Source organism: Salmo salar, chromosome 09, assembly GCF_965601325.2.
Source record: "Salmo salar chromosome 09, fSalSal1, whole genome shotgun sequence".
NCBI lineage: Eukaryota > Metazoa > Chordata > Actinopteri > Salmoniformes > Salmonidae > Salmo > Salmo salar.
In genome coordinates this window covers 83,792,403-83,817,780 of record NC_138299.1, presented here as the reverse complement: position 1 = coordinate 83,817,780, position 25,378 = coordinate 83,792,403, and the positions used below count along the sequence as shown (strand labels likewise).

General features: G+C 43.8%; 1 protein-coding gene across 1 annotated transcript; it reads left to right on the top strand.

Annotated features, from left to right (window-relative positions):
- Positions 1–7,624: 7,624 nt before the first annotated feature.
- Positions 7,625–25,100, top strand: LOC123744796 (X-linked interleukin-1 receptor accessory protein-like 2). Its single transcript, XM_082955514.1, has 5 exons — positions 7,625–7,724; positions 11,111–11,384; positions 23,849–24,035; positions 24,262–24,415; positions 24,985–25,100. The coding sequence occupies exons 1-5, from the start codon at positions 7,625–7,627 to the stop codon at positions 25,098–25,100; spliced, it is 831 nt and encodes a 276-aa protein (XP_082811640.1).
- The last annotated feature ends 278 nt before the right edge of the window (positions 25,101–25,378 follow it).

Below are 25,378 nucleotides of genomic sequence, written 5' to 3'. Positions count from 1 at the left end.
GTTCGTTCAAACATGTCAAACGTTGTATAGCATAAATCATTAGGGCCTTTTTTAACCAGAACATGAATAATATTCAAGGTGGACGAATGCATACTCTTTTATAACGTATTGGAACGAGGGTACCCAACATGAACTCGCGCGCCAGGTGTCTAATGGGACATCATCGTTCCATGGCTCTTGTTCGGTCAGATCTCCCTCCAGAAGACTCAAAACACTTTGTAAAGGCTGGTGACATCTAGTGGAAGCAATAGGAAGTGCCAAAATATTCCTCAGCCCCTGTGTTTTTCAATGGGATAGGTTTAAAGGTAATACAACACATCAGGTATCCACTTCCTGTCAGAAAATGTCTCAGGGTTTTGCCTGCCAAATGAGTTCTGTTATACTCACAGACACCATTCAAACAGTTTTAGAAACTTTAGAGTGTTTTCTATCCATATATAATAAGTATATGCATATTCTAGTTACTGGGTAGGATTAGTAACCAGATTAAATCGGGTACATTTTTTTTATCCAGACGTGCAAATGCTGCCCCCTAGCCCTAACAGGTTAACATCCTACTATCTCCCTGGGGCTCCTTCTCTCCTGCTCAGCTAGCGCCCTGATCAAGACACACTGTGTCCTTCTTTCTTCACATACTAAGGTTGTAGGTTAATCATGTATTGTACTACAATACTATTTTATATGTATCAGGATTAAAGCGTCTTTTATAGTATGTATCTATTTCAGAAATGTATACCGCACATACAGAGCCTTCAGAAAGTATTCAGACCCCTTGACTTTTTCAACATTTCGTTACATTACAGCCTTATTCTAAAATGGATTAAATAAATAAAAATCCTCAGCAATCTACACACAATACCCTATAATGACGAAGCCAAAACAGGTTTTTAGATTGTTTTGCAAAAACCCCCATAAATACCTTATTTACATACGTTTTCAGAAATGTTGCTATGAGACTCGAAACTGAGCTGAGGTGCATCCTGTTTCCGTTGATCATCCTAGGGATGAGTCCACCTTGGAGTCTACCTGTGGTAAATTCAATTGATTGGACATGATTTGGAAAGGTCCCACAGTTGACTGTGCATGTCAGAGCAAAAACCAAGCCTTGAGGTCGAAGGAATTGTCCGTAGAGCTCCGAGACAGGATTATATCAAAGCACAGATCCCCAAGGTCCCCAAGAACACAGTGGCCTCCATCATTCTTAAATGGAAGAAGTTTGGAACCACCAAGACTCTTCCTAGAGCAGGCCGCCTCGCCAAACTGAGCAATTGGGGGAGAAGGGCCTTGGTCAGGGAGGTGGTCAAGAACCCGATGGTCACTCTGACAGAGCTCCAGAGTTCCTCTGTGGAGATGGGAGAACCTTCCAGAAGGACTACAATCTCTGCAGCACTCCACCAATCAGGCGTTTATGTTAGAGTGGTGCCAGACGGAAGCTACTCCTCAGTAAAAGGCACATGATAGCCCGCTTGGAGTTTGCCAAAGGCACCTAAAGGCTCTCAGACCATGAGAAACAAGATTCTCTAGTCTGATGAAACCAAGAATGTGTAACGCCCTGGCCATAGAGAGGGGTTTTTTGTTCTTTATTTTGGTTAGGCCAGGGTGTTACATTGGGTGGGCGTTCAATGTTCTTTTTCTAGGTTTTTGTATTTCTGTATTTTGGCCGTGTGTGGCTCCCAATCAGGCACAGCTGAAGTTCGTTGTTGTTGATTGGGAGTCACACATAAGGAGCATGTTTTTCCTTTGGGTTTTGTGGGTAATTGTATTTTGTTAGTGTGTTTTCCTAACAGAACTGTTTGCTGTCGTCTTTTGTTTATTTTTGTAGTGTTCTCTTTTTTCATTAAAACACTAATGATGAACACATCCTCCGCTGCGTATTGGTCCACCTTTTCCGACGATGACTTCTCTGTTTCATCTGACGACGAAGACAGCCCTTACAGAATGCCAAGCGTCACGTCCGGAGGAAACAAAGCACCATCCCTACGGGGAAGCATGGTGGTGGCAGCATCATGCTGTGAGGAAGTTTTTCAGCGGCAGGGATTGGGAGACTAGTCAGGGTAAAGGCAAAGATGAACGGAGCAAAGTACAGAGAGATCCTTTATGAAAACCTGCTCAAGAGCGCTCAGGACCTCAGACTGGGACAACGGTTCAACCTTCCAACTAGACAACGACCCTAAGCACACAGCCAAGACAACACAGGAGTGGCTTCGGGACAAGTCTCTGAATGTCTTGAGCTGCCCAGCCAGAGCCCGGACTTGAACCCAATCGAACATCTTTGGAGAGACCTGAAAATAGCTGTGTAGCGACGCTCCCCGTCCAAGCTGACAGAGCTTAAGAGGATCTGCAGAGAAGAATGGGAGAAACTCCCCAAATACAGGTGTGCCAAGCTTGTAGCGTCATACCCAAGAAGACTCAAGGTTGTCATCGCTGCCAAAGGTGCTTCAGCAAAGTACTGAGTAAAGTGTCTGAATACTTACATAAATGTGATATTTTTATATATATATTTTCTATAAATTAGCAAACATTTCTAAAAACCTGTTTTTGCTTTGTCAATATGGGGTATTGTGTGTAGATTGATGATGAACAAAAACAATTGAATATATTTTAGAATAAGGCTGTAACTAACAAAATGTGGGTTGAATACTTTCCAAAGGCACTGTAAACATCACTGTTTAATTGAGGATGTTATGTTACAATTTGCTAGAGATCAGCCCTTTTACCTCTGTATTGTAATAAGTTATATATACATTACTAGTCAAAAGTTTGGACACACATAGTCATTCAAGGGTTTTTCTTTATTTTTTACTATTTTCTACATTGTAGAATAATACTGAAGACATCAAAACTATGAAATAACACTTATGGAATCATGTATCACATCAAATCTATTCAATTTATTTTTGTCACATGCACCGAATACAACAGGTGTAGACCTTACAGTGAATTGTCAGACCCTTAACCAAAAATGCAGTTTTAAGAAAATCCCTAAAAAGTAAGCGATAAGAAAAACAAATAATTAAAGAGCAGCAGTAAATAACAATATTGGGGTTATATACAGGGTGTACCGGTACAGAGTCAATGTGTCAATGTGCGGGGGGCACCGGTGTCGAGGTAATTATGTACATGTAAGTAGAGTTATTAAAGTGGCTATGCATAGATAATAACAGAGAGTAGCAGAAGCGTGGGGGGGGGGGGTATCCATTTGATTAGCTGTTCAGAAGTCTTATGGCTTGGGGGTAGAAGCTATTTAGGAGCCTCTTGGACCTAGACTTGGCGCTCCGGTACCGCTTGCTTTGCGGTGGCTGGAGTCTTTGACAATTTTTAGGGCCTTCCTCTGACACCGCCTGGTATAGAGGTCCTGGATGGCAGGAAGGTTGGCCCTGGTGATGTACTGGGCCGTACGCACTACCCTCTGTAGTGCCTTGCGGTCAGAGGCTGAGCAGTTGCCATACCAGGCAGTGACGCAACCCTTCAGGATGCTCTCGATGGTGCAGCTGTATAAGACCTTTTGAGGATCTGATCAAATCTTTTCAGTCTCCTGAGGGGGAATAGGTTTTGTCGTGCCCTCTTCACGATTGTCTTGGTGTGCTTGGACGATGTTAATTTGTTGGTGATGTGGACGCCAAGGAACTTGAAGCTCTCAACCTGCTCCACTACAGCCCCATCGATGAGAATGGGGGCATGCTCGGTCCTCCTTTTCCTGTAGTCCACAATCATCTCCTTTGTCTTGATCACGTTGAGGGAGAGGTTAAACTGCACTGTTGGTTAAGGGCTTGTAAGTCTACACTTGTTGTATTTGGCGCATGTGGCAAATAAAGTTAGATTTGATTTGTCCTTGCACCAATCGGTCAGGTCTCTGACCTCCTCCCTATAGGCTGTCTCATCGGTGTCGGTGATCAGGCCTACCACTGTTGTGTCATCAGCAAACTTAATGATGGCGTTGGAGTCGTGCCTGGCCGTTCAGTCATGAATGAACAGGGAGTACAGGAGGGGACTAAGTACACACCCCTGAGGGGCCCCCGTGTTGAGGATCAGTGTGGCGGATATGTTGGTACCTACCCTTACCACCTGGGGGCGGCCCGTCAGGAAGTCCAGCATCCAGTTGCAGCGGGAGGTGTTTAGTCCTAGGGTCCTTAGCTTAGTGATGAGCTTTGAGGGCACTATGGTGTTGAACTCCGAGCTGTAGTCAATGAATAGCATTCTCACATAGGTGTTCCTTTTGTCCAGGTGTGAAAGGGCAGTGTGGAGTGCAATAGAGATTGCTTCATCTGTGGATCTGTGGGTGCGGTATGCAAATTGGAGTGGGTCTAGGGTTTCTGGGATAATGGTGTTGATGTTAGCCATGGCTACAGACGTCAGTGCTACGGGTCGGTAGTCATTTAGGCAGATTACCTTAGTGTTCTTGGGCACAGAGACTATGGTGGTCTACTTGAAACATGTTGGTGTTACAGACTCAGACAGGGAGAGGTTGAAAATGTAGGTGAAGACACCCACCAGTTGGTTAGCGCATGCTCGGAGTACACGTCCTGGTAATCCGTCTGGCCCTGTGGCCTTGTGAACGTTGACCTGTTTGATGGTCTTACTCACATCGGCAGTGGAGAGCGTGATCACACAGTCGTCAGGAACAGCTGATGCGCTCATGCATGTTTCAGTGTTACTTACCTCGAAACTATGTAGTAACCACAAAAGTGTTAACCTCTATGGGCTAGGTGGGACGCAAGCGTCCCACCCGTGGTGCACTCCATCAACAGCAGGTGCATTTCAAGAGCGGCAAATTTGAATCCAAATAAATGTCAAAATTCAAATTTTTCAAACATACAACTATTTTACACCCTTTGAAAGATAAACATCTCCTTAATCTAACCACGTTTTACGATTTCAAAAAGGTTTTACGGCGAAAGCATAAATTTAGAGTATGTTAGGACAGTACATTTACAAGAGTTGTGTGTAATGTTTTGTCAATTCAAAGACAGGGTCACCAAAACCATAAAACCAGCTAAAATGATGCACTAACCTTTTACAATCTCCATCAGATGACACTCCTAGGACATTATGTTAGACAATGCATGCATTTTTAGTTCTATCAAGTTCATATTTATATCCAAAAACAGCGTTTTACTATGGCATTGATGTTGAGGAAATCGTTTCCCTCCAATAACCGGCAGTCAAGTCAGCAACACAAATTAAATAATTAAAATTAGAAAACATTGGTAAAATATTATATTGTCATTTAAAGAATTATAGATTTACATCTCTTGAACGCAATCAACTTGCCAGATTTAAAAATAACCTTACTGGGAAATCACACTTTGCAATAATCTGAGCACTGACCCAGAAAAATACACGTTGCGATACAGACAAGCCGTCATGTTGGGGAGATCTAAAATCGAAAATACTATGTAAATAATCCATTACCTTTGATTCTCTTCATCAGATGTCACTTCCAGGTATCACAGGTCCATAACGAATGTAGTTTTGTTCAAAAAAGCTCATCATTTATGTCCAAAAATCTCCGTCTTGTTAGCACATGATCTAAGCCCGCCGGACTTCACTTCATGAACGAGGGGAAAAAATATATTTCCGTTCGTTCAAACATGTAAAACGTTGTATAGCATAAATCATTAGGGCCTTTTTTAACCAGTACATGAATAATATTCAAGGTGGACGAATGCATTCTCTTTTATGACGTATTGGAACGAGGGTACCCAACATGAACTCGCGCGCCAGGTGTCTAATGGGCCATCATCGTTCCATGGCTCTTGTTCGGTCAGATCTCCCTCCAGAAGACTCAAAACACTTTGTAAAGGCTGGTGACATCTAGTGGAAGCAATAGGAAGTGCCAAAATATTCCTCAGCCCCTGTGTTTTTCAATGGCATAGGTTTAAAGGTAATACAACACATCAGGTATCCACTTCCTGTCAGAAAATGTCTCAGGGTTTTGCCTGCCAAATGAGTTCTGTTATACTCACAGACACCATTCAAACAGTTTTAGAAACTTTAGAGTGTTTTCTATCCATATATAATAAGTATATGCATATTCTAGTTACTGGGTAGGATTAGTAACCAGATTAAATCGGGTACATTTTTTTATCCAGCGGTGCAAATACTGCCCCCTAGCCCTAACAGGTTAAACAAATCAAAATATATTTCATATTTGATATTCTTCAAAGTAGCCACCCTTTGCCTTAATGTGTTTGAGCCAAGCAGTTGTGTTGTGACAAGGTAGGGCTGGTATAAAGAAGATAGCCCTATTTGGTAAAAGAACAAGTCCATATTATGGCAAGAACAGCTCAAATAACAAAGACAAACGACAGTCCATCATTACATTACATTACAGGCCCATCAAGACATGAATGTGTATATATATATCCTACACGCAATACACAATGGTATTGTTTAACTCATTAGTCCCTCTGCATTTGTAAGACGTGCTGTATAGTAGTGTGCATGAGCCATATTCAAATTCGAGAGACTGGGAAAACAAAATAAATATACCTTACAGAGGGTTAACGTGGTTGACATGGCAAATAAATGTAAATCCATTTTGTGGTCTGGACGGACCTCTGTGGTCAAGTCGATTTATTTAAAAGGGCCTACAAGTTGTGCGTTGATAAACTGCTTCTCCAGCACCATAACAGGAGGGGCCATAACCCTCCCCACTTCTGCAGCACCATAACAGGAGAGGCCATAACCCTCCCCACTTCTCCAGCTCCATAACAGGAGGGGCCATAACCCTCCCCACTTCTCCAGCTCCATAACAGGAGGGGCCATAACCCTCCCCACTTCTCCAGCTCCATAACAGGAGGGGCCGTAACCCTCCCCACTTCTCCAGCTCCATAACAGGAGGGGCCGTAACCCTCCCCACTTCTCCAGCTCCATAACAGGAGGGGCCGTAACCCTCCCCACTTCTCCAGCTCCATAACAGGAGGGGCCGTAACCCTCCCCACTTCTCCAGCTCCATAACAGGAGGGGCCGTAACCCTCCCCACTTCTCCAGCTCCATAACAGGAGGGGCCGTAACCCTCCCCACTTCTCCAGCTCCATAACAGGAGGGGCCATAACCCTCCTCACTTCTCCAGCTCCATAACAGGAGGGGCCATAACCCTCCCCACTTCTCCAGCTCCATAACAGGAGGGGCCATAACCCTCCCCACTTCTCCAGCTCTGTAACAGGAGGGGCCATAACCCTCCTCATTTCTCCAGCTCCATAACAGGAGGGGCCATAACCTTCTCCTGCTCCATAATAGGAGGGGCCATAACATATTTATTTTCCTCTGATAAGATAGATTTTTTCTGTGCCGGAGTGTAACTCATTTCTAGATTTATATTGAAATGGCTATAACCCCTGCTCCCCTGTTTTATACCTCTGTAAAGCTACATGTCCACTAACAGCTATTCATTCACATTTCTCAAGAAAATCCTAAACAAACTATCAAGTGCAAGGACTGAAATTGCACATCAGCACAAAATATTTGGTGGGCTATAGCTCTGACGTTGACTTTTTTCCTCCTCTCAGCTGTCATTGCTGAAATTGCTATACTGCTTCATGATAAACTTGGCCAGTGTGCAGCAGCTAGGTCAAGCTATTATTATTAAAGCAGGTGCATGAGATCTACACAGGACTTTACAATGGATTGTGGTTCTCTGTTGGGCTTAGTAGCTGTGAGGGCTGACGACCAGCAGCTAGAGACCTCAGTACTGGTTTACAGCCCCTTTGTGCCGACACACTGTATGTGTGTATTTCATGGTGATGCCTTTATGTACCATTGTAGCAGACTATATTTAAATTTTTCAGTGGCTTTTCTTGAAAAGGTGAGAAAGTTAATGGACAGTTTCATGACATTGGGTTGTTATATAACATAAGTCCAGTCCGTCCCACCAGTGGCCTGCTTTATGACACTGCACTTTCCACACATCCTGGTTACTACTTTATTCTAAGTTATTTTCAGACTCAAATATTATAGGTGGCGCTGTGCAAATGGGGATCTGTTGCAGCAGCTGACTGGAATTATATATCTGGCCTGTTAGGCCTCATCGTCACAATGAATAGCTCCCTCCTCAACCCTGCCACAGTGGCAAACATCAGGGAGGCAACGATGAATGAATCATTCAGAAAAGTGCATTGCGGCTGTGACTTCAGGCAACATATGGCTGCTTCTCCTGCGCCCGTTTATGTCATCTGTAACCTGAGCACTCAGCGTTGGTTTGCTGTGCCTTTTGTCTGAAAGAAAGTACATTAACCTAGCAGATTGAACTGATGCGTGCCTCTTCTGCTTCCCTTGCATCTCATCTCCAACACGTTTGAGCTCTCACAAATAAACTCAGGGAACATCACCTACCATCGTAACCCCTCCCCTTGGCACCAGCATGCAGTTCGGAGCCATCTCCTCCTTCTCCTGCTCCTGCTCCTCCTCCTCCTCCTCCTCCTCAGGCTCACTTGATGGATGTAATTTCCCCTTGTCAATTTTTACTTCCTGTCTATGTCAGGAATTCATTTTCCAACCTGGCAAGACAAATAATTATCCGAAATAATAGAATCTATTCTGTAAATCGTCTTGGTGGCAGACCTCAACACATTACAATGGACAGTTTTTCAATGTAAAACATATTTATAGGACACAGAGAGCTGGGACATGTACCTAGAGTCTGTAATTCCAACTGTGTTTCTGTAGGCAATTGGGGCTGTCAGCTTTTCTCTTCTAGTTGACATCCGTATTTATGTTCCTCTGACTCAATGTCTATTATGACAGATGACAAAAAGACTGTCTTCATGTCTTCAATGAGTTGTCCATCCATGTAACTGGCTGACCTGGCATTTGGGGTTTGCAATGTGAAAGCATCCTACTGTACTGTAGTCGCACAATGAGAAGAGTAGCAGTCCATTTTAGGCAATTCACTGGTCATTTTTGGCCATAGAGATACAGTACATCTTAAAGTAGTTATTATTTGAAAATGAACTGTGTTCATGTAAATTATGTTCTTTGCCTCTCTACAACAGCAGTGCCTTAGCTGCTAACTGGTTTATCCTAAATAACCCTGGATTAGTCTGATCATGACTATGACCTTCTCTGCCTCTCCCTGTCATACGCTATTGTTTCACGGGTTCAAAGCTCACCAGCATTAAGGCAATCTTGACTGGCTCATCATTACTGGCTCCTGTGGCTTTTCCCCCACTACTCACCTATGGATGACAATGGAGAGAGAGGAGAGCGGCTGCTAATTACCGAGTACAACTTGAAATGTCTTTGAAGCCTAGCTAGAGAGCTCCCATTTAGGATGCAAATGAAAATCCAAATGGAGAAGATGAATATGAGATGAGATTTTCATCCTACTGCACGGCGCTAGTGTGCATACTTTAGGATTCATTTGAATTTGACCCCATTGTATAGGCCTAGTAGCTTCCATTGTCTGTAGATCTATTATCAAATCAAATCAAACTTCATTTGTTACATGCACTGAATACAACAAGTGTAGACCTTACTGTAAAATGCTTACTTACAAGCTCTTAACCAACAGTATAGTTCAAGAAGAGCTAAGAAAATATTTACAAAATAAACTAAAGTAAAAAATAATAAAAGTAACACAATAAAATAACAATAACGAGGCTATATATAGGGGGTACCAGTACCGAGTCAGTGTGTGGGGGTACAGGTTAGTTTAGGTAATTTGTACATGTAGGTAGGGGTGAAGTGACTACGCATAAATTATAAACAGTGCGTAGCATCAGTGTACAAAACAAATTGAGGGGGGTGTCAATGTAAATATTCCAGTGGCCATGTGATTAATTGTTCAGCAGTCTTATGGCTTGGGGGTAGAAGCTGTTAAGGAGCCTTTTGGTCCTAGACTTGGTGCTCTGGTACCGCTTGCCATGCAGTAGCAGACAAAACAGTCTATGACTTGGGTGATTGGAGTCTCTGACAATTTGGGCTTTTTTCTGACACCGCTTATTATATAGGCCCTGGATGGCAGGAAGCGTGGCCCCAGTGATGTACTGGGCCGTACACACTACCCACTGTAGCTCCTTACGGTCAGATGCCGAGCAGTTGCCATACCAGGCAGTGATGCAACCAGTCAGGATGCTCTCGATGGTGCAGCTGTAGAACTTTTTGAGGATCTGGGGACCCATGCCAAATCTTTTCAGTCTCCTGAGGGGGAAAAGGTTTTGTCGTGCCCTCTTCACGACTGTCTTGGTGTGTTTGGACCATGATAGTTTGTTTGTGATGTGGACACCAAGGATCTTGAAACTCTCGCTCCACTACAGCCTCGTTGATGTTAATGGGGGCCTGTTCGGCCCGCTTTTTCTTGTAGTCCACAATCAGCTCCTTTGTCTTGCTCACATTGAGGGAGAGGTTGTTGTCCTAGCACCACACTGCCAGTTCTCTGACCTCCTCCCTATAGGCTGTCTCATTGTTGTCGGTGATCAGGCCTACCACTGTTGTGTCGTCAGCAAACTTAAGGATGGTTTTGGAGACGGTTTTGGCCATGCAGTCATGGGTGAACAGGGAGTACAGGAGGGGACTAAGTACACACCCCTGAGGGGCCCCAGTGTTGAGGATCAGCGTGGCAGACGTGTTGTTGCCTACCCTTACCACCTGGGGGCGGCCCGTCAGGAAGTCCAGGATCCAGTTGCAGAGGGAGGTGTTTAGTCCCAGGGTCCTTAGCTTACTGATGAGCTTCGTGGGCACTATGTTGTCGAACGCTGAGCTGTAGTCAATGAATAGTATTCTCACATAGGTGGTCCTTTTGTCCAGGTGGGAAAGGGCAGTGTGGAGTGCAATTGAGATTGCGTCATCTGTGGATATGTTGGGGCGATATGCGAATTGGAGTGGGTCTAGGGTATCCGGGAGGATGCTGTTGATGTTAGCCATGACCAGCCTTTCAAAGCACTTCATGGCTACCGACGTGAGTGCTACGGGGCGATAATCATTTAGGCAGGTTACCTACGCTTCCTTGGGCAAAGGGACTATGGTGGATTTGGGTTTTCATTGCTCCATGCATTGTAGGATGAGGTTTAGGCTCTTAGTTTCTAGTTTTAGCAAGCATAGTATTGCATGACACCAACAACCACTGTGTTTACACCAGTCCCCTAACCATGTACTACTTACTCCTCCACAGTGGACGGGTGCATCGATTGGTCAGTAGACCTGAAGAGGTACCGGGTCCTAGCAGGGGAACCAGTGAGGGTGAAGTGCGCCCTGTTCTACAGCTACATCAGGACCAACTACTCCATGACTCAGAGCGCCAAGCTCCGGCTCATCTGGTACAAAAACAAAGGGGACTCTGAGGAGCCTATCATCTTCTCCGGCCATCGGCTAAGCAAGGAGGATGACTCCATCTGGTTCCGCTCAGCTGAGCTGGAGGACAACGGCTTCTACACCTGCGTCCTGAGGTGGGTTTATTTAGTCCCTGTGCCTCTGAGGAATCAAACAGTTGAGCTTTTCTTACAGTAACCCCCAACCAAACACCATGTTTATTTTAGTCATTCACAGCCCATTGAAAGCCCACGTTTTCATTGGATAACAGTTCATGACTGATCTTGGCTAGTGGTCCCTCCCACATATTGTAAAGTAGTTTGAGAAGCCCTAATTTATCCATTTAGTTTACATCTACTTTCCAAAGCTACTGTGGTGAGTCAGTGTGTCTATTGTGATGCTGAACAGCCTCCTTGTTGCACGCCCACCGCGCCAGCCAAGCAAGCCCTGCGATTGCACACAGCATAAGGAGGAGGGAGAGATCCACATCGCATGCTATGTTTAGTTTCCTCGCGGAGGAATGCATGACTGGCCTTGCGAGGTTAGTTCACCCCTGACACTGAAATGTGGTTGACTCGTGTTGTGGAACATGTAACTGACATTCCACAAAAGAATAGGCTTTGCCAAAATCATTAATATCAAATCCATGATGCTCCTGTCAGTTCTATGCGAGAAGGATTGTGCTAGAATTCCCTCCTCGGATTATGACATCAAACAACCTGCGAATCATTTGATGAATAAATAAAAGCTGTTTTTATAACATCTAGTAAAAATATTTTCACTGTTCCTAGCTACTTTACCGTAAGAGTCAATGGTGAATAGAAAATAGAGACAACCTGACAGTGGCTTCAGCAAAACTCTCCTCAGATGAAGATCCAGCCCCTCTCTAACAAAGCTGATGCGTCTCCCTGGCCAATAATAAGTGTTTTCTCCTCGCTCTGCACTCCCCTCATGCTACGCTAAAAGTCTATTTAGGAGAAGATCCTGTCACTTTCACCTCGCTTCTTATTTTACTTACTTTCCCACCGAGTTGGTCATAGCAACAGCCACAGCTCACACAGCCAGGCGCAATGCATTCCAATGTGTTAGCTAGCTAGAGAGTCATCAAGCTGAGCCTTATTCTTTTGCCCGGGTAATGACAGATCGTTTGGAAGGAGAATAAAAAACAATACTGGAAATTGAAGTGGCATGTAGTCCTGTGAAATGTGTTATTGAATATAAGATACTGTATACAGTGATGTATCTTTATGAAGTAATCTCAATATCCTCCCAATTCAATTAATTGTCTGTCAAAGACGTTCAAGGTGAAAAGAGGAGAGAAGTCCTGTTTTCACGCTTTAGTTTCCATTAATGGTGACTCTTGATCCCTGAAACAAAATGATCAGAAATCCAAATAAGTGGTGTTTTGGGTTTCTGTAGATCCCCAAGCTGCTTCTTTAATTAAACCCCAGAATACTGAAACTCCTAATAATGATACAAAACTACAGTCAGTACAGAGGAAGAAAGGCTGGCAGCACCCAGTTCTGAATCTAAAGGTAGGAATGTACAGTCTTCTGAGAGACAATTGCTTGAAAATGACATTGGCAGATGCTGCTGTGTCTGAAATGACAGGTTGGCTCTGGAATGACAGGGTGGCTCTGGAATGGAGGAATGTATTTTCTCAGAGGGTCTACTGACCGCAGGAGGGGTAATGTTCTGTGTCTGGCTCAGGCCCCCTACGCAGACCACTTGGAATAAAACAGACATCTTCAAACACACACACACAAACACATACACAGATACACACACTAGCCCTGCCATCGAGGCCTTGATGGCAGTTATATGGGGTACCAGGCGATGTCCTGTTTTATTGCAACATGAACAGTGACTAATCATGCCTGAATGCCAGAGAATCTCACAGCACCAGCGTGACATGTTAAGCTGTAGCCAACGAGTCGATGCAATCTGCCCGGCTAATGCGCCTCGAGAGACAGATTCACCACACCTTTATTTCTCATTCTCTCCAGTGAGGCTAGACGAACCTCCCACATCACAGCACTGATGGAGGAAGAGGCATTTCACACCTTCCCCCAAACAATGGACACACGCTTAGCTTTGTTCAATAACTTTATGCCGAGGAGAAATACAACACATGTTCCCAAAGTCTGAGGGATGCCTCTTATACAACACGTATACAGTACATTGTCTGAGCTAGGCTATACCCCAGAGGCCTCTGGGTAATATGTGCCACCTGTCTTTTTCTCTCTCCAATCGCCCGGATGTCACAGACCTTTTCTTTCAATGCGGTCCAGGTTTTTAACCTTTCTATTAATCTGTCCATGCAGGAGCCTGTTAGAGAGAGAGAGCCAGAGAAGCGAGTCTGTTCTTTGGCACTGGCTGAATCTACGCTACCACGCTTGCCAGTTCTATTCAAATATTAAATGCTCAAGCTTCAGCTTTTCACAACAATCAACTTTTAAACTCTTTCAAAACCACATTTATATTTACTTGGGCAGAGCCTATTGTTATAAATGTCTACAAAGAGGGGATGGAGAGTGATCTGTCTGGCTTTCATGGAATCACATCTAAGACAAATCTATGGGTATACAGTAACTTACCAAACAGTGGTTAAAAATGTTTTCAGTAAATACATTACAACGGGTCTAGACTTTAACAATCATTGTTAAAACGCTGTGTTCTACTAGATGATGTGTAATCATTTTGTAATGTGAAGCTTCACCATATGAGGCTGTGTTCTACAAAACGATGTGTAATCATTTTGTAATGTGAAGCTTCACCATATGAGGCTGTGTTCTACTAGATGATGTGTAATCATTTTGTAATGTGAAGCTTCACCATATGAGGCTGTGTTAGAGGGTAGACAGTCTTTTAGGAAAAATCTATCCGAACAAAATAAAAATACCTTCTGAGACAGTATTATTGATAGATAAAACCAGTTAGTTATCAGACACACATACAGACAGACAGGCAGAAAGAGATTCTCACAGACAGGCAGCTAGGCAGCGAAGCTATGAGATGTTAATTTGTAAGCCCCTCACTTGCAGAACATCATATAGCATCTGAAAGCAATGATCCTTATTGATGTCACCTGTTAAATCCACTTCAGTAAGTGTCACTCTCCATCCTCTCTTTGTAGACAATTGAGACATGGATTGTGTATGTGTGCCATTCAGAGGGTGAATGGGCAAGACAAAAGATTTAAGTGTCTTTGAACTGGGTATGGTAGTGTGTCAAGAACTGCAACATTGCTGGGTTTTTCACAATCAACAGTTTCCTGTGTGTATCAAGAATGGTCCACCACTCAAAGGACATCCAGCCAACGGCAGAACAGTGGTCGAAAATGGGTCATTGATGAAAGGGGACAAAGGAGGCTGACACGAATTACGCAGAGCAACAGACGGGCTACAGTTAGTCAACTGACAGTCCAGTACAACATTGGTGCCCAAAGTCCCATAAAAGAATGCACAACTCGTCGTTGCCTGACACGAATGGGGTATGGCAGCTTACAGAGTTCCTCTTCTTTTAGCAAACAACAAGAAACTGTGGTTGCAGTTGGCTAAGAAACAGAACACTGGACTGGAGAATTGGAAAAACATTGCCTGGTCTGATGAATTGCGGTTTCTGCTGTTTCACACTGATGGGAGGACTAGGGTATGGAGAAAACCACGAGTACATGCATCCATCATGCCGCGTGTCAACGTATCAGGCTGATGGTGGTGGTGGTGTGATGGATTGCTGTGTGTTTTCATGGCAGACATTGGGCCTCTTGATAAAAGTGGAGCAACGTTTGAATGCCACAGGATTTCTGAACAGCATCAGGTGCATCCCTTCATGGCAGCAGTGTATCCATCTGCAAATTGATTTTTTTCAGCAGGATAATACCACAATGGTTCCAGGAACATGACAGTAAATTCAACTTACTGCAGTGGCCTGCCCAGTCACCAGATCTCAATCCAAGATGAAATAAGCTATTTGGAGTAGAAATCCACTACCACCCAACTTGACACAACTGTGGGAAGCATTGTTGTCAACATGGGCCATCATGCCTGTGGAACGCTTCCGACGCCTTGAGGTTGTTCTGAGGGGAAAAGGGGGGGGCGAAACATGTTCCTAATGATTTGTCTACTCCGTGTATTTTGAAACTGTGAGAGTGATAATTAAATCAGTTTTCAATTTCATTGTATTTCCATTGTGAATTCATGCCACATATCTTGACTGACATACTGTATCATTTGACCACTACAGTGCATTTTTTATGATAATAATCCATATAAAGTACAGTCATTTGTTAAATTAGAGGTACGTGTGAAAGTGAAACCGTTGTTGAAGTACAATAAAAGTCTGAGATAATGGGAAATCGAATGAGAGGCTAATATTGCTCTTTTGGAAGACTGGTAGGAGTTTTTTTGCAGAAAGTACAGATTGGCTCATCAGATATCATTTCCCATGAGGATTTAAGACCTGCTTTAGAAAGGCAAACACATGCCATTCTGGTGCACATCCAAGTGTTATCTGCCCTCAGGTTTTAGTCAACAGCCACTTTTCAGTGGCTGTTCACTTCTCACAGCCCTCGATGAGCCAATGTTTTGGATGCAATCATCAGCAAAACAAAATGTAACATACAATTTCCATACACCATTGCACAACAAGTTGAAGTCCAGAGGGGTTTGTTTGCCATCAATGGGCTCCCAAATACGAACAGAGCAGTAGACGACAGCCACATCGCCATAAAAGCACAATCCTAAAACAAGTTAAACTATGTGAACAGAAAAGATTTACACTCTTAATGTGCAGGTGATAGGTTATGTGATGCGCAAATGACAATGCTGAATGTGGTGGCCAGGTGGAATGCACGACACAGCAATGTTGGCCTATACTCCTACAGGAGGGAGCTGTTGAGGATGGATGGCTTATTGGTCAGCTGCCTACTCATTTGAAGTATATTTGCCATTGTTAAAGCAACTTGAATTGTCCTAATGGTCCTCTCTTTGTAGCTATGTTTTTATTTTTACTGGTCAAGCCTCAATGGAGCGAGCCAAATAAAACCTTTTGGTTGTATTCAATCTCTAGTACTTCTATTTCAGTCTCGGAATATTTTTTTTCTTCGGAACTAATGCATGTCAGAGCAAAAACCAAGCTATGAGGTCGAAGGAACTGTCTATAGAGCTCCGAGACAGGATTGTGTTGAGGCACAGATCTGGAGAAGGGTACCGAAAAATGTCTGCAGAATTGAAGGACCCCAAGAACACAGTGGCCTCCATCATTTTTAAATGGAAGACGTTTGGAACTACCAAGACTCTTCCTAGAGCTGGCTGCCCGGCCAAACTAAACAATCGGGGGGGAAGGGCCATGGTCAGGGAGGTTAGCAAGAACCTGATGATCACTCTGACAGAGTTCTTTAGTTCTTCTGTGGAGATGGGAGAATCTTCCAGAAGGACAACCATCTCTGCACCACTTCACCAATTATGCCTTTATGGTAGAGTGGCCAGACGGAAGCTACTCCGCAGTAAGAGGCACATGACAGCCCGCTTGGAGTTGCCAAGACTCTCAGACCATGAGAAACAAGATTATCTGGTCTGATGAAACCAAGATTGAACTCTTTGGCCTGAATGCCAAGCGTCACGTCTGGAGGAAACCTGGCACCATCCCTACGGTGAAGCATGGTGCTGGCAGCATCATGCTGTGGGGATGTTTTTCAACGGCAGGGACTGGGAGACAAGTCAGGATCGAGGCAAACATGAACGGAGCCAAGTACAGAGAGATCCTTGATGAAAAACTTATCAAAAGTGCTCAGGACCTCAGACTGGGGCAAAGGTTCACTTTCCAACAGGACAATGGCCCTAAGTACACAGCCAAGACAACGCAGGAGTGCCTTTGGGACATGTTTCTGAAAATAGCTGTACAGCAACGCTCCCCATCCAACCTGACAGAGCTTGGGAGGATCTTCAGAGAAGAATGGGAGGAACTCCCCAAATACAGATGTGCCAAGCTTGTAGAGTCATACCCAATTAGACTTGAGGCTGTAGTCGCTGCCAAAGGTGCTTCAACAAAGTACTGAGTAAAGGGTCTGAATACTTATGTATATGTGATATTTCAGTTTATTTTTTATAACAAATTGGCAAACATGTCTGAAACCCTGTTGTTGTAATCAATTTTAGAATAAGGCTGTATTGTAACAAAATGTGGAAAGAGTCAAGAGGTCTGAAGGCACTGTATATTCCCAACGGGCTTTAAAGGGATGTAACGCCCTGGCCATAGAGAGGGTTTTTTTGTTCTTTATTTTGGTTAGGCCAGGGTGTTACATTGGGTGGGCGTTCTATGTTCTTTTTCTAGGTTTTTTGTATTTCTTTGTTTTGGGCCGTGTGTGGCTCCCAATCAGGCACATCTGTAGTTCGTTGTTGTTGATTGGGAGTCACATATAAGGAGCATGTTTTTCCTTTGGGTTTTGTGGGTAATTGTATTTTCTGTTTAGTTTTGTACCTAGCAGAACTGTAGGCTGTCGTTCATTTTCGTGATTTGTTTGAAGTGTTTCTATTAATTAAATATTGAATATGAACACATCCTCCGCTACGTATTGGTCCACCTTTTCCGACGATGACTTCTCTGTTTCATCTGACGACGAAGACAGCCGTTACAAGGGATGATTTTGACCATACAGTGTATGGTTAATTAGGGAGTGTTTCGAAATGCAAATAGCAGAAGTTGTGCCCGAGCACTGAGGCTGAGAACAATTGGTATTTATCAATGATTATGACGTTTGTAAGACTGTTGGATAAATCACACTTTTTCTATGAGTACGAACATTCAAAATTCCTTTCGTAAAGAGTATCTTAGAATAGTTTATACGCAATATTGATAAATGAGGCCCCAGGAACTGGATTCCCAGAATCAGGGTTGAATAAGCAGGAAACCCAGAATGTATTGAAAGTTCCCAGAATTTTGCAACCTTAGTCAGAGCACTGTGGTGTGTGCATAAGTTTCTGACTGTGTCTGTGTGTGTACGCGCTTGTGTGTATATGTGTGTGAAAGGCAACGGCACAGTAAGGAGGTTTGACGCTGGAGAAAACCTGGCTGTATCGCTGATATGCTGCTCTGCGTAGCAGCCCCATAGGGACCACCCTTGCGCCCATTTAACCTTGAACATCACACCAACCCATTGATCCACGTTGAACCAACTCCTGCAGATTAGTGATATGGAAAGTTTCATCAATGGCCCATGAGTCAATAGAAACACCATTATCCTGTGTAGTGATGAGGTACTCGGATTCTTTCACACATTGACTTGTTTTTTTCCATGGCTTTTCAACACCTTTTTTTTTTATTTCCTTGTACATTTTGTCTGTTTGATCTTCTCTTGGTGTGTGTAGTGGGAGAGAGAGAGCGAGTGAGAGTGTGTGTCTGTTACTTTTTTTCTCCAAAGGTCATTTACACTAGAGGTTTAATAGCTCCAGAAGTAGGGTCTTCGTGGTTCATTCCCAGTTAGAGTGGTTCCTATTGAAATGAAATTGGGGGCTGATGTTCTCTTAAATATTTAGCATTCCTCTTTAAAACTTGACTACATTTTCCTCTTCCTCCCTCTTACAGAGAAATGGTGGAAAAAATCATTTCTCCCCCCATTTTAATCAATGGAATTGGCCTACATTTAGATTTAAACTGTGGCATGTAAAATTCTCTCTCTCTCGCTGAAATCCATCTTTAGTAAGGTGCTTTATTAAGTTCAAGAGTTTGATGTAATGTTTCCGACAGCAGAGCAATCGAGGCAGCGAGATGTGTAGGAAATTCTCCCCACAGAGATTTTGAAGGACTTGCAAAAGCATCTGGGGACCTGATAAATCCATTCATAAGCTCATAAAGGTTTTGCATTGCATCACAATTAATTAAAATAACATCAACAACCATTTCAAACTAACCTACATAAATTGCTTTTATTCCTCATTGCAATTAATACTCAGGGAGAAAAAGGTGTAGAGTCACACAGAGAGCACGGCAGGTGTTTATTTCACCTTCGCAGAAGGCAGGAATCATGGAGACAGGCAGGCAATGGTCATACACAGGAAGGCAAACAGGCAGGTGAATCAAAACTAGGACTGAAGGCTATAACTTGTTCTCACAAAGGAGCTAGGAAAAGGCTTAGTAGAGTCAAAACGAACAATACCTCACAAAGGCACCACAAACAGAATGAACTGAACTAAATAAGGAGCTGATGAGACCAGGCGAGTGACTAACATAGGTGAAATCAATTAACAAAAATTATAGACAGGGCTACGTTCAAGAACACAAAGAAACAGAACACAAGGTTAACTAAGAAAATAAATACAGAACCTTACACAGATGGACAAGTGCCTTCTCATTAGGGAGTGTACGTATTTTTTTTTAAAGGCTTACCTGGAGAAAATTGGACCTCTCTGAAATAAAAATGGTTGGCCCTACCCTATATTTTTAACGAAACCTTCCTGAATGCTTGAAAAAAAAACAAGTGACCCTCCCCTATACCCAAAATAATAATAAAAACATAGTAGATAGCAGAGAACATGTCTACTGTTTACCCTCTTCTTGGACAGACCAGAGCCTTAGAAATGCAGTTTTAGAAACTGTTCTTCATCCTGTAAGCGTTACATGGCAACGTAGAAATGTTGATAGTGCACAGGCCTGCGGGCCAGAAGGTTGTGGATGGAAAGATCTCCTTTATAGGAAAAGCATTGCATGAATCTACCATCGTATTTGCGGGTATGAGAAAAATGTGCCTTCTATAAATGCATTTCATGCAATTCTATGTCATTTTACATGACTGGAGACAGCAGAATCTTTTTTAATACCACACAAATGACTGAAGTTTCAGGCTAAGAATGGACAGAGAGATAGCCTTATAATAAGATGAACACATAGGCCTATGTGTTGTTTGTAACGAAACTGTCCGTTTGTAAATAATTCAATCTGAGATGTCATTATGAATCTAAGCATGGTACTTTCAAAAGTTAGACCTACTTGTCCACCAGACAGAGTAGGCCTACCGACGCAAAAAAAATGTAAGCTTTAGCTACTGCTACTCTTCTTCTGTGGCTTAACCCAATTAAATGACATTGAACCAACGTGGAATAGACATTGAAATTACATCTGTGCCCAGTGGGTCACAAATGTTTCCCTAAAAGCTGTCTGGGTTTAAAACATCTTCTGTATCACAGAAATGATAGCGACAAAATTAGATTAAGTCCATTGTTTTGTCTCCTCGGCTATAGAAGGTTGTAGCTCAGCCTCTAAACGTTAAAGGACCGAAGCGCCATTATAAATCACTTCTTATAATCAGATCCTTTTTATTTTCTTCAAAATCTTAAGCTAACGAGGGCTAGGCCTGCTTTTTGCCATTTTCTTTAACATAAGGTAGGCCTATGTCATATCCTCACATACTGTACCCCCTCAATTTCAGTCCTGGTTTTAATTTAACACACCAAGCAGTTCACTGACACGGAGGTCAGCTATTTAAAGAGTTCATGGTGGGTGGAGGAACAAGGACAGGTGAAACAGATCAGGGTGTGACAAAGTTCATGTTTAAGTTGTTATTCAGCACTGTCAACACTTTTATAAACTATAAAATGTGCGTTCTCCCTACTTCCACTCACGCTACAACCAGCACTGCAGCTGTAGTGAATGAGTATTGCATAGTCTTCCAATAAGCTTCTGTTGTTATTATTAGCTGAATGTATTTTCAATAGAGGAATATTTCACTTTCTCTGATCATAGGAGTAACGACATGAATTCGTGCATGAGGCAGAAATAATGCAGTGAGACTTGAGATTTGCCATCAGCTGAAAGGAAGACTGTGTCCTCCTAGATGTTTAAAAAACAATCTGAACGGTAGATCTCTGCTTGCATTTTGACTCAGAAAGTGATCTTGACTCAGAAAAGGTTGGTGACCACTGGCATATAGGCACACTTGATATTACACTCCCAGCAAAGATTAAGAGATGAGTGATGGCATCAGGCACACATCCATACAGTGGTTCTTCCTTTAAAAGTTGTGGCGTACTGCAGCACAGCTTGCGGGGTGCCGCAGAATTCTATGGCATGTTATTTAAGTGTCAGCCATTGTTGCCAGAATGACGTAATTTACCACAATCTGCCACCATCTACCACAAACGGTCGTGGCATAAACTCAAAACTTTTAAAGGAAGAACCACTGTATAATACCTAATTAGCAAATATTTTTTAGACAGTGAGAAACATAGAAATGTAATTAATTGCAAATTACAATACCCTCCCCTGGACTCGATAAAAAATACTTAACCCTCCCCCTGACTGAAATTGAAAAGGCATGACCCTCCCCCATTTTCCTCCATGTCCCCTTTCTGTAAATGTTGAACCATCCCTTAAGTATAATGAAAAGGGAGTGTTAGTATTAGACAAGAGTGCCAAGATGCTGCTCTCTGTGGTATAGGCCATCTCAGCTGACGATCCAAAATGAAAACAGGTCAAATCATAGTGGAAGACAGTGCTAATGTCTATGAAGCTCATAGAGCAACACTGTCAGTCAGTATAATTGGCCCTGGGGTCCTTCTAGGCCCATCTTCCACAGAGAGATTTATAGGAGCGCTAAGGGCTGTGGAAGAAGGAACCAAAATGAGGTTCATTACCAGTGAATTAATCATATGATTTAATCTCCAACTTCCTCCTCATCCTCTCCCTGTGTGAGGGGAGGGCCCGTGGCAGCGTGCCCGTGGCAGCGTGCCCCAGAGAGCAGTTCTGTGTGCTCTATGTCTCCTCTGCCAGGACTGGGTGCTACGTTGTCACTGCTCTCCCCAGACAAGCCTCTTCTAGATGTTCTGAGGCTATGTACTTTCTCAGGGGGTTCTTAGGACAAACAGGAAATGCAGCAAAACAGAACAACATGAGTGACCTACTTGCAGCGGAGCATCAGTCGCTCTCTGTCTCTCTGTCTGTCTGTGGGTGTTTACCCCACAGAGTTCCAAGGTCAGGTCACTGCAATGAAAGGCTTCTGCATTGACCTCCATGGCTGCGGTGTCAGAGCGGTCCCCCAACGATATAGGAAACTACTTAGCACCGTTCATGTGTTACAGTCCTTTACTGAGATCTAGTGGAAAGAGCCTGATGCACGGTTGACCTCTGCCAAGAGGGCATTTACACAGTTTGGCTCTCTGTACTATGGCTCACACGGAAACCTGTGTAGGGGAAATTACATGGCAGGAAGTCATTCAGGCGTATTGGTGTTCAGAATGCTTATTCAATGTCTCAAGAAAGCTAAGAGCCGCTGACCCATGAGACACTGACCCACCTGGGTGGGCGACATCTTGAAGGTTGTCATGTGTTAGATTCATTGAAGATCACATTAACAGATGTAATCAGGAACCGCGAGCACACAGAAATCCCTTTTTTATTAAGCATATAATTCAACTGGTGAGGTGTAGCCCAGGCTACTTGAGAGTAATGGCAGGAGTGAGAGATTAATTATTCATGAAGTGGAAGCAGTCTTATCAGTATAGCACAATAGTTATGCAGCGTGATTAACTGGGCTAATTGTCAGTAACAGATCCTCATTTGTCCTGAGTGACTTCACACATCTGTCCCCTGTTTGTCTGTTGTTGTTTGGCTTTTTATTCGTCACAATATGAGACCGTTGTCACCAGACACAGCAAGTGCCCTGTGAACAGTTTTTTAGTCATAGTTCATAAATAAAGTAGCCCAGAACAGCTATACTCTCTATCTCTGTTGCCTGAGACCAGGAATTCTACACACGCACGCACGCACTCACGCGCACGCACACACACACACACACACACACACACACACACACACACACACACACACACACACACACACACACACACACACACACAGACACACACACACACACACACACACACACACACACACACACACACACACACACACACACACACACACACACACACACACACACACACACACACACACACACACTCACAGCCTGATGTCCAAGTCTAAAACCAGCTAAATGTTTCATGCTGAAAAGTAAAATCTTGGCATTAAACAGGCTGAACTTGCTAGCGGAAGTTCAGGGGGCCTTAGCGTTTGAGAGGCTGACACACAATGCCACTGGAGGGCAATCCCATGCCTGAAAGCCCTCATGCATTTTCAATGGGAACCTAGTGTAGTAGCCATGGCAGTAGCTATGTGTTGAGCTAGGGGTCATGTGCCCTGACACAGGCCTCCCTGAAGGAGACTTGTACTTCTCACTGGTGCCTGCCTAGTGCAATGATATGCGCATTCATTCCCATACAGTATGTGCTCCTGCCGCTTCAGGGGGAGCCGCATCTCTTTACTAACTTAAGCATTTTGAAATATTCCATTCCAATATCCTCCATGTTCAAACTGCCTATTGTTCTTGATGTTGTTGGCAAAAAAAAAGTAAAAAGAGGCTCCACTTTACATCATCACAGGCAGGAAGGGAGGCATTGATGAAATGAATGGCAGTGTTTAAGAGCTCTGCTAGTTCACAGATGAAACCCCGTGGAGAAATCGATGTGTGCTTTTGTGTGTTTGTGATGACTGTTGGCTAGAGGTGAACTTGGGGAAACATAAAGCCTCCTGTGTTGTGTTCCCTCTGCAGAAACTCCACCTACTGCATGAAGGTGTCCATGTCCTTGGCGGTGGAGGAGAACGACGAAGGCCTGTGCTTTAACAGTAAAATACGCCACCTGGAGAAAGCCGAGATCACTAAGAGCAAGATGATCAACTGCCCCGACATCGAGGATTACCTCGCCCCTTACAAGCAGCCGCAGATGACCTGGTATAAGGTAACGAATCACTCTTATTCTCAGAAACGTTGTATAGTCTTTGTGTATGAACCCAAGAAGATTAGCCCTGATCCACTAATGGGTATCTAAATAAACGTAATTAAATGTAACATAGTGAATCGGTAGTTAATGACTGTGAGTTGGATCAAAAGATATGGAACAAGATGAAACTGACGCGGTATAACACTGTGTGATGGTGTGATGTTAATGTGTCCTGTCTGTCTAGGAGTGTGAGAAGAGGACGTGGCGGAGCTCCATCATGGTGAACATCACCAACATCTGGTTTCCTGAGGTACAGGAGGACGACGGCGGAAACTACACCTGTGAGCTCAAGTATGGCAGCCGGGTGGTGAGGAGGACCACGGAGCTCAAAGTCACAGGTAAGCCCCCCATGTCGTGTGTGCGTGCGCGTGTGTTTGGGTGTGTGTGTGTGTGTGTGCGTAATGCGTGTGTGTGCGTACGTTTGGGTGTGTTTGTGTGCGTGCGTGTTTGGGTGTGTCTAGTTAGAGTGTGAATGTGTTGTACATTGTTATGTGCATGTGTGTATTGTATGTGCACAGTTCCAAAAACAGTTTGACAGCTGGCCACGATTTGCATCTGAAATCAGCTGCAGGGAGCGGAAAGGTTTAACTTTTGCACTCTTACACTTAATATTCTGAAGCCCCTTCCTCTCAAGGTTTGGTACTTCAGTGATAAAACACTCAGCCGGATGCACTGCGGAGACACACCATTTATCACCATAGCATAGTGGGGTATCACTGTGTATCTGTGATGCATCAGCCCTCAGTGTAAACGTTGGCATCCACTGTGATGTGAGATGGATTTATTTATTCACATTCTGGGCTTGTGCCTCCTCCGCTGCCTCTGTCATGCAGCAGGCAGTCAGGCAGGCTGGGATTCCAGGCCAGTGAGTCTGACCCTTGGGGTGTGTGCTGGGTCCCGACTGCAGGAAAAGCAGCTGCCAACTGCAGTGTGAAATCAACCCCCAAGCTCATTCACCCTGCCTGCCTGCCTAGCCCCACTCTGAAACAGAGCCAATCCACTGGAGCCTCAGGACTGCAATAGGCAGGCAGCTCTCTCTGAGTCTGACTCTAGCTACTCTATAAACAGGACATAAACACATGGAAACTACACACAACCGTTCCAGAAATGGAACTGAAAGAGATAGTGGCCTATACTAGACAATACAGAATGATAGGTAGCCCTATCACCATTTATTTAAGATACTCTTTGAACAGGTAGGGTTTCAGGTGCTTTCGGAAGATGGGCATGGACTCTGTCCTAGCTTCAAGGCAGAGAAGAGCTTGGACTGGGCTGAGCGGGATCTGCCCTCCCAAAGGGGT

Bases quoted from the DNA above. Each gene is read 5' to 3' on its own strand.
- LOC123744796 (XM_082955514.1), top strand. From the start codon at position 7,625: ATGGATTGTGGTTCTCTGTTGGGCTTAGTAGCTGTGAGGGCTGACGAC. The intron at 7,725-11,110 runs GTATGTGTGTAT...ACTCCTCCACAG, and splicing joins CCCCTTTGTGCCGACACACT to TGGACGGGTGCATCGATTGG. The intron at 24,416-24,984 runs GTAAGCCCCCCA...TCCCGACTGCAG, and splicing joins CACGGAGCTCAAAGTCACAG to GAAAAGCAGCTGCCAACTGC.